The sequence below is a fragment of the Hippoglossus hippoglossus genome, chromosome 6 (assembly GCF_009819705.1).
Source record: "Hippoglossus hippoglossus isolate fHipHip1 chromosome 6, fHipHip1.pri, whole genome shotgun sequence".
Lineage (NCBI taxonomy): Eukaryota > Metazoa > Chordata > Actinopteri > Pleuronectiformes > Pleuronectidae > Hippoglossus > Hippoglossus hippoglossus.
Window position 1 is genome coordinate 14,663,915 of NC_047156.1, and position 11,672 is coordinate 14,675,586.

The 11,672-nt window shown below is 41.5% G+C and overlaps 2 protein-coding genes across 2 annotated transcripts; both read left to right on the top strand.

The window, feature by feature from the left end:
• The first annotated feature begins 62 nt into the window (after positions 1 to 62).
• On the top strand, positions 63 to 4,065 carry LOC117763618 (sodium/potassium/calcium exchanger 1-like). The gene is made up of 6 exons (XM_034588884.1): positions 63 to 362; positions 669 to 1,741; positions 2,033 to 2,278; positions 2,360 to 2,449; positions 2,695 to 2,855; positions 2,992 to 4,065. The coding sequence occupies exons 2-6, from the start codon at positions 764 to 766 to the stop codon at positions 3,209 to 3,211; spliced, it is 1,695 nt and encodes a 564-aa protein (XP_034444775.1). The 5' UTR covers positions 63 to 362; positions 669 to 763; the 3' UTR covers positions 3,212 to 4,065.
• A 1,382-nt stretch (positions 4,066 to 5,447) lies between these two features.
• LOC117763058 (sodium/potassium/calcium exchanger 1-like) lies at positions 5,448 to 11,285 on the top strand. The gene is made up of 9 exons (XM_034587916.1): positions 5,448 to 6,524; positions 7,621 to 7,680; positions 7,939 to 8,047; positions 8,994 to 9,074; positions 9,640 to 9,713; positions 9,856 to 10,125; positions 10,205 to 10,294; positions 10,675 to 10,841; positions 10,925 to 11,285. The coding sequence occupies exons 1-9, from the start codon at positions 5,448 to 5,450 to the stop codon at positions 11,172 to 11,174; spliced, it is 2,178 nt and encodes a 725-aa protein (XP_034443807.1). The 3' UTR covers positions 11,175 to 11,285.
• The last annotated feature ends 387 nt before the right edge of the window (positions 11,286 to 11,672 follow it).

Here is an 11,672-nt window from a genome sequence, read left to right on the forward strand (position 1 = left end):
GAAACAAGTGTGCTGTTTATTATAATCCTATGGTTCCTATGTGGGGAAATGTTCATGTTTGTGCGCTAAGAGATTAACATAAAAACAATCCGGGAGTATCATCAGTGATTTAAACAATACTCGTGTTTACTCGTGCGCATTATAGGTTTGAGTTTAGGGTTTGGATGTTAGCTCATATTTAAATGTGATGAGCTGGAAAAACAACTGGTCGACGAAAGAATAAACATTTTTTTCTTTTCAGTTCAGGGAACATCGGACACGAAGGATCGATCCACTCGATTTCAGCTCTGGATATAAAAAACAATATATTGGATTGTTGTGTATAAAATAAAAATTAGTTGAAGTTCGGCCACTTTTTAAAGGTAAGACAGAGCTCACATTGTTTCTGTGTTTACTGCTGTAAATGATAAATAACATAAATAGAGTAAAGGTCTGTCAGGCTGCAGAACCAGTGCTTCAGTGTGAGGACAAGACTCTGTCATAATCCCTTAAGATTTAAGACTGTGATGATGCATATGGTGAAGACTTGAAGAGATTTTTGTTTAATTTGGATCTGGGATAAAAGTGCACTCTGTTTTTATTGCTGTTGCTCTCATGTCTGAATAGAAGAAACTTGCTCCATCTGCTGTATAAATTATCTCAATTTCAAGCTGTTTTTTTCTGTCCAGGGATCAAACGATGTGAAAGATCGGTCGGCTGAAGTTTTGGAGTCTTTCTCTCCACGCCCTGCCTGTGAGGAAGCTGGCCTTGAGCTCATGTGTGTATGTTTGGGAAAATGAATTGTGCAACAGGGAAGAGGCTGAAGCTGAGCTGGGTTGTGTTTCTCCTCTCTGGGGGTTTCCTCTACCAGCTGACCACCAGTGCCAGACTCTACAGGCCTCAGATTGGAGAGGACCACAGTTCAGCAGAGGCACCGGTGCTGGAGGAACCTGCCACTGCAACTCATGAATTAGAGCCCACAGATCAAACGACGAGTGAGGTGCATGTAGTGAAACATCCGGATACAACAACATCAGATTTGAAAGCATCCACCCCCACTGAATTTCCACCACTGACAACCACAAACCGGACTTTTGTGCACTGCATCTACCTGGCCCCTGAGCCTCCACCAGAGACCCTTGCACCAGCTCCAGTTCCTCCTGAGGCTCCACATATTAGAGGAGAATACCCTAAAGATGTTTTTACTATAGCAGACCGCAGACGAGGCTGGGTGGTCCTCCACATATTTGGGATGATTTACATGTTTGTGTCACTTGCAATTGTGTGTGATGAGTTTTTTGTTCCTGCTCTGGGGGTAATCACAGACAAGTTAGCCATCTCTGATGATGTGGCAGGAGCCACCTTCATGGCTGCTGGAAGATCTGCCCCAAAGTTGTTTGCCTACGTCGTAGGGGTCTTCTTCGCCCACAGCAACGTGGGCATCGGCACGATAGTTGGCTCAGCGGTTTTCAACATTTTGTTCGTGATTGGAATGTGTGCACTGTTTTCTCGGAGGGTGCTTCATCTCACCTGGTGGCCACTCTTCAGAGACGTGTCCTTCTACATACTCGCCCTCATCTTACTCATCATCTTCTTCCTGGATAATGTCATAATGTGGTGGGAGAGCATGATGCTGGTGGCCAGTTACTGTCTCTATGTGATCTTCATGAAGTTTAATGTGCAATTAGAGCGGGCCTTCAAGAGCCAACTCCACAAACACAAGAACATCGTCAAAATCCTTGCTGTGGAGGAACCTGACAAGGTGAGCACGACTGTGACAAATGTTGTTCTGGTCTAAAATCAGATGGAATGCATTATTTTCTATTTCCCATATTCATTAACTTACAATATCATTGATTGTCATGTACTGGGAGAAATTTGAACAAAGTTGATCTGGATATATTGCATGTTACAACTCTGACTCATCATGAGAACAAAGCTATGGAACTTTTAAAAATAACACAGACTGTGTGTTTGAAAGCAAAATGTCAAAAATATATAACTACTTTATTATCCCTGATCATGGTCAACTCACCAAAGGTCTATTTCCTAGGTGGACATGTCTGCAAGAGAGGGTGGGTCAAAAGACTCTGACAGTAATGATGAAGACGAAAATGATAAAAACAGTGAAGATTCCAGTGAAAATGATGAGAACGAAGTGACGGTGAAAGAAGAGGAGAATGAGGATAAACCTCTGTCTTTAGAGTGGCCTGACACGCGACGCAAACAAGCCACCTCCCTCTTCCTGCTGCCCATAGTCTTCCCTCTGTGGCTCACAGTTCCTGATGTTCGCAGACAGGTGAGAGGCACAAACATCTCTGGGATCATCTGTGGAAACTCAAATACCTGAACACGGTGTGTTTTTGCTTTGGACCAACAGAAATCCAGAAAGTTCTTTGTGGTCACCTTTCTGGGCTCCATTCTGTGGATTGCTGTCTTCTCCTACCTCAAAGTGTGGTGGGCACATCGGGTCAGTGGAGGTTGTAATTCTTATAGGTGACCTTTTAAATGAGTTGCCTTGTTGTCTGCAACAAAATCTATTTTATTTTATATTATTCTATCATAGTCTGTACTCTATTTTTCTATTTTAAATCATCTGTATTTTCATTGTGTCAAAAATCCTTCAGAAACAGTGTATCCTATAGGTCATATTAAGAGTGTGTCCTGGCTGTAGATTAGATTGAAGACTGAATTTGATAACACTTGCTCTTGTAGATAGGTGAAACCATGGGCGTCTCACATCAGACTCTAATCATCCTGGCTTCAGAGACGTCCGCCCCCGACCTCATTACCAGCGCGATAGTTGCACGTAAAGGTCGTGGTAACATGGCTGTGTCTGGCTCTCTGGGCAGTAACATCTTTGGCATCACTGTGAGGTGAGCTCTCATATTCACGACTAGACTAAAAAAGAAATCCTGATTAACCTACAGCTGACAGGTTTCTTCCTCCCTCTGTCCTTCTCTCTGGGTGTTTCTGTCTGTTCCCCCTGCTCCATCTTATTCCTTTCACAAGTCTGCCAGTCCCATGGCTCCTGCTCTCATCCATCCACAGTTTGGCTCCAGTGGCCGTCAGCAGCAATGGGCTCTTACGTGCCGTGACACTCCTCCTCCTCCTCATGCTCCTCTTTGTCGTCATTATTGCGTCCTGCAAGTGGAGGATGAACAAGATGCTGGGTTTCATCATGCTCCTGCTCTACTTCATCTTCCTGCTGTTTCATTTAAGGGTTCAGTAGCTCAACATTAACTTGCCCCTTACTGTGGTTCAAAGGCCTTAAATCCTCTGTGCATGTTAAATCATATACGCTCATGACACAGACAGATGAAAGTATAACTACTTAAAAGGCAAAATTTACCATAATGTCCAAACATATAATTATCACATTACATCTTGAATCTACTTCTGCTTCTGCACACACACACACCAGCACAGTTTAATTCAGGATTAGCCAATAGGAATGCTAGATATGAGTCAGCTGGTCACTGCCAACATAACGTGCCTCGAGTGACACTCTCTGCAGCCTGCAGCATTATAAAGAAGACGACTCACAGAACTCTACACAGAACTGTTATTTCTCCTCTCATCTTAGACCTCTCTGCTCTGTGATGTAAACATATATGAAACATAGTAGCTGTTTAGAGGAGACATGTTTGTTCATCTTATGATTAATATTAAAGATTGTATGTTATATTTTTCCAGTGAATATTTTTATAGTAGAAAAAGATGACCACTTGCTAGATTTTGTTCATTTGATTATTTTTACATGTCCACATGCAAGTTGAGAAACATACACTGCTCACTTGAACATTACTGTATACTGACATATAAAGAAATATATATATTTTGATCAAATACATGTATAATTAAACATATTATCAATATATTCGATTTTTGATCATTCTGTTTATTTTTGCCTTTCATGCTATATTTCTTCTCCTTCTCTACAGTATATATTGTGCCTATATCAATAATTAAATTGTTAACTTTTTCGCTCTGTAAACTGCTTTGTTTGTTTTGTTTTTTGTGATTTTTTAAATATTTTTCATTACGTAATGTGATGGAAATCTAAAAATACCAGAGGCTGGAACACCAAATTTGTCTTTGTGTATTCTAATAGGGGCTTTCTGCAGAAAGGATCAACACAGAGAGTCGCAGGGATCTCGGAGTGAAGATGCAGAATAGTCAAATGCAAGGATCTTATATAGGAGAACTAACTAATGATTTATTCCCTTTTCATTTCATCAGCCTTTCACCCTTGAATACATCCAGAAGCGGGAAAGGGAATTCAGAGGTGAGCTGGTCCCAGCAAACACACAATGCTCCCTGTCCCAGCCCCCAATTTATAATATCTTAGAGCACAATGTTAACTTAAATGACATGAAAGATATTTCCCTGTAAATGCTTATAGACCACCAGTGCAAATGATGGTAGAAGTGGGAATATTACACATCTTTTTCTACCCCCATGCTTTTTCTATATAAATAGGCTCTTAATTAAGCCATACTCCTTATCCGACACACTAGTCCTATTGTTCTATCAGCAAGTTAGAATATTAAGAGCTGCAATTGATCATAGTTTCAAATTTGTAAGTCATTTATCAGGGAAGTTATACTACATCAAATAAAGAGTCAATTTCCCATTTCAAGTTGCCATAACCTAGGAAGACATCTTTGTTATCCTTCTTTTGTCTGATCAACAGTTAAACAGTTTGTCTCAGTGTCAGGTTACAGAAAAGGATTTTACTCAATAGTCGTGCCTATGTAATACAACAACATCAAACCAAAGCACCACTTTCATTTTGTGCTCAATGAAATATTACTATGGTAGGCTCACGATAAAGTGAGAGTGAGACAATGCACATAATCCTCTTAGAAGACCTCAGGTATTAGGTATTATGCTGATCCACTGTGAAGACTTGTCCCGTGTCCTACATAACCCGGTGGCCACTGTTTGCAATAGTTTGGACTTTTGCTAGTGCAACAATATCCAGCTGTAGAAATCTGCTTTTTGGAGACTTTTGCAAAATCTTCACTCAGCGGTAAGTCTGCATTTGTGATTAAACTATCATACAACATTTTCTGTTTATTTTAATCATCACACAGGTTTTATTTCTCTTAGCATGTAAACATTGACTTTGCTTGGTGTTGTAGTTTATTTACTGGAAGTTCAGTTGTAGTCTTACACATAAAACCATGAAAAATGTAAATAATATAGTCATAACAGCTTATCTAGGAAGTGCATTGCATGGACAGTTCAGATGTTTGGAAGCATACATTACTTATCTATGATGCTTCTTTTAATTTGTTTATTCTTTTCAAAGGAGCCGAGGATGTGGCATGAATCAGTCCACTGTAGTTTTAAATCCAGTCACCCCATGGTGTGCTGGGGAGCGAGCAGGACTTGTCATCTACCAAAGCCCATTTATGCAGCTTAATTCGACATAGCCAGTAACCACGCTGCTCTGCAGGACCATGCACTATACACGAAGGAAGAGGCTGCAGCTGAGCCGGGTGGTGTTTCTCCTCTCTGGGGTTTTCCTCTGCACCCTCTACCAGCTGACCATCAGTGCCAGACTGTACGAGCCTCTGCCAAGGCCTCAGATTGTTCAGGACTTTGGAGAAGGTTCAACAGAGGGGGTTGATGAGGTTACAGTGGAGACTCTGGTGCTGGAGGAACCTGCCACTGCAACTCATGAATTAGAGCCCACAGATCAAACGACGACTGAGGTGCATGTGGTGAAACATCCGGATACAACGACGTCAGATTTGAAAGCATCCACCCCCACTGAATTTCCACCACTGACAACCACAAACCGGACTTTCGTGCACTGCATCTACATGGCCCCTGAGCCTCCACCAGAGACCCCTACACCAGAGACCCCCACACCAGAGACCCCCACACCAGCTCCAGCTCCTCCTTTCACCACCATCACTCCAGCTTCTCCTCCTGAGGCTCCACATATTAGAGGAGGATACCCTGAAGATGTTTTTACTATCGCAGACCGCAGACAAGGCTGGGTGGTCCTCCACATATTTGGGATGATTTACATGTTTGTGTCACTTGCCATTGTGTGTGATGAGTTTTTTGTTCCTGCTCTTGGGGTAATCACAGACAAGTTAGCCATCTCTGATGATGTGGCAGGAGCCACCTTCATGGCAGCTGGAGGATCTGCCCCTGAGCTTTTCACCTCTTTGATAGGGGTCTTCATCGCCCACAGCAACGTGGGCATCGGCACGATAGTTGGCTCAGCAGTTTTCAACATTTTGTTCGTGATTGGAATGTGCGCTTTGTTGTCTCGGGAGGTTCTTCATCTCACCTGGTGGCCACTCTTCAGGGACGTGTCCTTCTACATACTCGACCTCATCTTACTCATCATCTTCTTCCTGGATAATGTCATAATGTGGTGGGAGAGCATGATGCTGGTGGCCAGTTACTGTCTCTATGTGATCTTCATGAAGTTTAATGTGCAATTAGAGCGGGCCTTCAAGAGCCAACTCCACAAACACAAGAACATCGTCAAAATCATTGCTGTGGAGGAACCTGACAAGGTGAGAACATGATCCGTCGCTTTTTGTGATGCTTTATATATATTTACTGGCATAATTTATTTTGGTGTTTAATGTTGTAAACATCAAACATTGCAACAAAAAATATATACACTCTCAAAAGGGAAACCAACACATGCACTCATGTATAATCAAAAACTGTTTATTACTAGAATAGAAAACCATATTAGTCATCACTACACATCTCTCATCCGACCTGTGGAGTTAGGTGCAATATATGTCAGAAGAGTGAAATGACACGAACAGAGGCCCTGGTGAACCAAAGCTAATCAGCTGCAGGAGACTAATCCGTAGAGGAGCTCCAGCTCTGTACAAACTGTAGCATCAACATTTACTATGTGTGGCCCTGGTAATTGTGATTGAGGCTTAATTTACACAAGGTAAAGCTACAGTATCTACATGTGCCCACTTTGGGCTTTTGTTGAGCTGGATATAGTTTACTGTTGGAGCTGGGTCCCCAATGAACTAATGTTATTATATATAATATAGTAATATTATAGTGTTTTTAATGGTGTAAATGGTAATTTCCCCAAATTGTAGTCCATCAACATTATTCACACATCTTTTTTATTGTCACGTAACACTAACTGAAGTGTGAAATAGCGATGCATCAGATTATAATGTTCAGTTTATACTTAAAGGTCCAGTGTGTAAGATTTAGGTGAAAGGGATCTATTGGCAGAAATTTAATATAAAATAATCCTAGTGATGTTTTCACTAGTGTGTAATCATCTAAATTGTAAGGATTGTTGTTTTCTTTACCCTAGAATGAGCCTTTTTTAATGAAAAATCTTTATGTTAACATCGGGAGCGGGCCCTCTCTACGGAGGCCGCCATGTCTTTTTATACATTAGTTCAAACTGGAAAAACCAAACACCTTTCGAGTTTTTATGACAAATGAAGGCTGCCCCAGGTTCTCTTCCATGTTTGGAAGGGGAGGTCGAGGTAAGGGGTGTTCAGCTGTACCATGCAACTACACCACTAGATGTCACTACATTCTACACACTGAACCTTTAAATGTCTTTGGTCTATCTCAACCAATGAATGATTATCACTGACAAAACATTGTTGCACGCAGACAAATGGGGGTGATGAAGACAATGCTCCTCCTCCTCAAAAGGACAAGAACCGGTTAAAGGTAAGAAATCAATCAACCATTCAATGAACTATTGTTCATTATCTTTAGCTGATGTTTTTAATAGCTTCTTGTTTACCTTTCTGCAGTCCCATTTATCTTAGCATCATGCTAATAAGCAATCATCCATCACATGTAAATGCACTTGTTGAATGAATTGACAGGGCTGACCTCCACTCTGACAGGATTGTCTAACAGTGGTGTGTCCCTGTCTGTTACTGCGAGTAGCTGTACTGACCTCAGGTGTCTCTCTCTCCCCAGTTGAGGCCGTCCTTTCAGCGAGGGAGAAGTTCCGCTTCCTTACACAACAGCACCATGAGAAACACCATCTTCCAACTCATGATTCACACGTTAGACCCTCTAGGAGAGGGTGAGTACCATGTCGCCGTGACAACAAGCCAGATACTTGATAACTATGTGTCTTTTCAACTGTTCTTACGACTGTTGGATTAGCAAAGAGTCCTTAATGAAGGCAGCACTAAGTCCAGATTGATACTAAGCAGATAAATACCTCTGATCGTCTATGGAGGGATCCACGCCAATCATATGTATACATATATATATGATTCATTTTGGTTGTATCAGTTACAATACAGAGAAGTAGGAAGATACTGAAGTTAAATCACTGCACTGTTTTTCTCCCACAGCTTTTTCCGACAGACTTTTAAAGGTTGCTTTACAATGCATTGATCATATTAGAATCATCTTTCAGCAATGGTAGAGAATCCTTAGATTTTTCTACCTGTGACCGTGGCCCCTGGCTTTGTCATCCTTCAGGCCTCTGGGCATCAAACTAGCACACTAGTCTGTACAATCTGTATCGACCCACTCCCCTTTATCTGTTGTGCAGATGCATTAAAGCAACTGTATAAATATTGTGTTGCTCATTTAACATAACCTAAATGTGCTGCCAAACAAAAAGACACTAACACAGTGGTTTCTCATGTTTGGTTAATATGAGCACAATTAAAAGAAAAACAAGCTTTGACTTAAGGTTTAAATGCTGTGAATATCATAATCAAAAAGAATGTTTATAGTTTCCACCTGGCCGACCATGTACTGCACAGTAACTAGCAACCTTGTTTTTTCAGTGGTGAGAAGAAGAAAGATCTCTCGTTCACTTCCTTTGATAAGCTAATTCTTCCTGTCGTGTCATTGTCCTCTGATGAATTATGCTGCTGCTTGTGTTTTACTTTGTGGTTAATTCATGATCGCTGCTGTGACTGATTCTTTGTCCTCCATGTGTCACTGAGTAATTGCCGTCATATGGTTCACCACAGTGCTCTGTGTGTTTCTGCTTGTTTGATTGTTCGTAGGGAAATTTAAGGAAAAGGCTGAGACTCTGAATAATGTGGCTTGCCGGAAGGAAGACAGCAAAACTCAAGACAAAAGTGAAGGTGACATGGAAGCATCCGCTGGTCATACGACTCATTAAGCTTTCAGATTCTGTTTGTGTCTGCTGTGTGTGCTGCTCCCTCCATTAATGTAATAAGATAACTTTGTTTTGCCACCCACAGAAAATGTGTCTTTATCATCTTTTCATGTTACTTGGTAGCAGGTGGGTGACCTGTAGTAAAATATGAAATATATCAATTACATCGATCCATCCATTACACAAGGAATGCATCAAGTTCTACACAGATAAAATATACTCTATAACTAATAGCACCCCGTAGAGCACATACCTCCGCCAAGCCTCAACAGTCTCCTTAATTTACATCAAGCGGCACCAAATTTCACACACTTATAGATATCAGTAAATGGTCTGTATTTTTATAGCACTTATCTAGTCTTGATGACAAAGCGTTTTACAGCACAGTTTTGCGGTTCAGTATCTTGCCCAAGGACAGTTTATTTCTCCATAAAGACCGGTCCTGAAGTTAAATGATATGGGAGTTACTTTAGATAGCTGACTGAGAAGCTTGATGGAAACAGACTGAATGTTTGGAATTTCTTTTGCAGATGGTGGAGGAAAAGCTGAGCAGACCAAGGAGCCAGAGGCTGTCGAGAACAAGGAGCAGCCGGAGGACAAGAAGGTACGCTCCAACCACATCCTGGTGATTATCACAAAGCCCAGAAGTCAGTCATTGGTGCCTGGAGCTGCAACGTATAGCAGAAGGCCTCTTTGGGCTCCTGTGTTCTTTTGGTCTTATTTCTCTTTTTCACCCAACACGTCAGGAGGATGTGCCGGCAGGAGACGATGGGTCAGGGGGATTGGAGGACTCTGACAGTGATGACAATTGCAGCGATGAAGACAGCGATGAGTCCAGTGAAGATGAGGATGATGAGGAAGAGGAAGAGGAAGAGGAAGATGAAGATGAAGATGAGAACGAGGATGAGCCTCTGTCTTTAGAGTGGCCCGACACGCGACGTAAACAAGCCACCTACCTCTTCCTGCTGCCCATAGTCTTCCCTCTGTGGCTCACAGTTCCTGATGTTCGCAACCAGGTGAGATACACGCACATCTCTGAGATCAGCTGTGGAATCTCAGAGGTCTGTAGACTGACTGGTTTTGCTTTTACAACAGAAATCCAGAAAATTCTTTGCGGGCACCTTTCTGGGCTCCATTCTGTGGATCGCTGTCTTCTCCTATCTCATGGTGTGGTGGGCCCATCAGGTCAGTTACTTAAAAAATATCTAACATTTTAAAAATGAGATTTGAAATGCTTTCTGCTGCATTTTTAAATAACAAAGTATCTTCCATATAAATTAGTGTGAACTTTTTTTTGTATTTCTCAACAATAATAAATATTCATGAGACATTTAGATATTTCAGACAACAATCCATACACTACAAAGCTCAGGCAGGGGCTGTGTGTGTGTGTGTGTGTGTGTGGCCTGATCAGTTTAGTACAAATCTGGTTGGTGCTGGCAATGGAATAAATAAATCTGTTTTGTATTAATGAAGAGTTGTAAGAAACTGAAAATACAGTTTAGGTTCCTCTAAAAATCTCAATCCATAACTATGAACTGAAAGCCTGTGTTCTGTTCCTGTAGGTGGGTGAGACCATCGGCATCTCAGAGGAGATCATGGGCCTCACTATCTTGGCTGCAGGGACGTCAATCCCTGACCTTATAACCAGTGTGATCGTGGCACGTAAAGGCCTGGGGGACATGGCCGTGTCCAGCTCTGTGGGCAGTAACATCTTTGACATCACTGTTGGGTGAGAACCAGTAGCCTGGAAAACTGTTTTCTTAGTCATTAGTTTTGACCGTTTCTCTCACTCTGTCACTTTGTTTTCTAAAGGCTTCCGGTCCCGTGGTTCATTTTCTCATCCATCCACGGTTTCGCCCCTGTGGTCGTCAGCAGCAATGGGCTCTTCTGTGCCATCGTGCTCCTCTTCCTCATGCTGCTCTTTGTCATCATCTCCATTGCTTCCTGTAAGTGGAAGATGAATAAGGTGCTGGGTTTCACCATGTTCCTGCTCTACTTTGTCTTCCTGGTGCTCAGCGTGATGCTGGAGGATCGAATCATCACCTGCCCCGTCTCCATCTGAACCGAGGTCCTCCCTTTTTTTTTAAACAACTGTGAACCTTTACATGCATGGATCACATGAGCATGGGTCTGCATATCTGAAGAAACTCTGCAGAAAGCTGCTGCCAGTGACACTGGTCTCACTTCTCAGCAGCAGTACATATAGTTTACTACATTTTCTAGACCTTGTTACATTTTCACTTTCAGTAAAAATGGCAGCTTTTACCTTTTCTATTCAAATCAGGAGATGTAGAATGTGCAGTTATAGCAATAAAAAAAAAAAGTGTAGATCTTAAATGTAGATTTTGTATGAAATTCAAGTTTACACTTGCACCAACGATTGTTTTAAAACATTATAGAGAACCTCACTCTTCTTACATACACATCTGTTTTTTAAAACAAGAATAATCATAGAACATATGTTGGGGAAGAAATAACTTTATATCCATTAAAAAACGTGTTTATTCATAAATGAAAGCAAAGTATAGATCCAGACAGATTTATTTCAGGTAAAAATCAT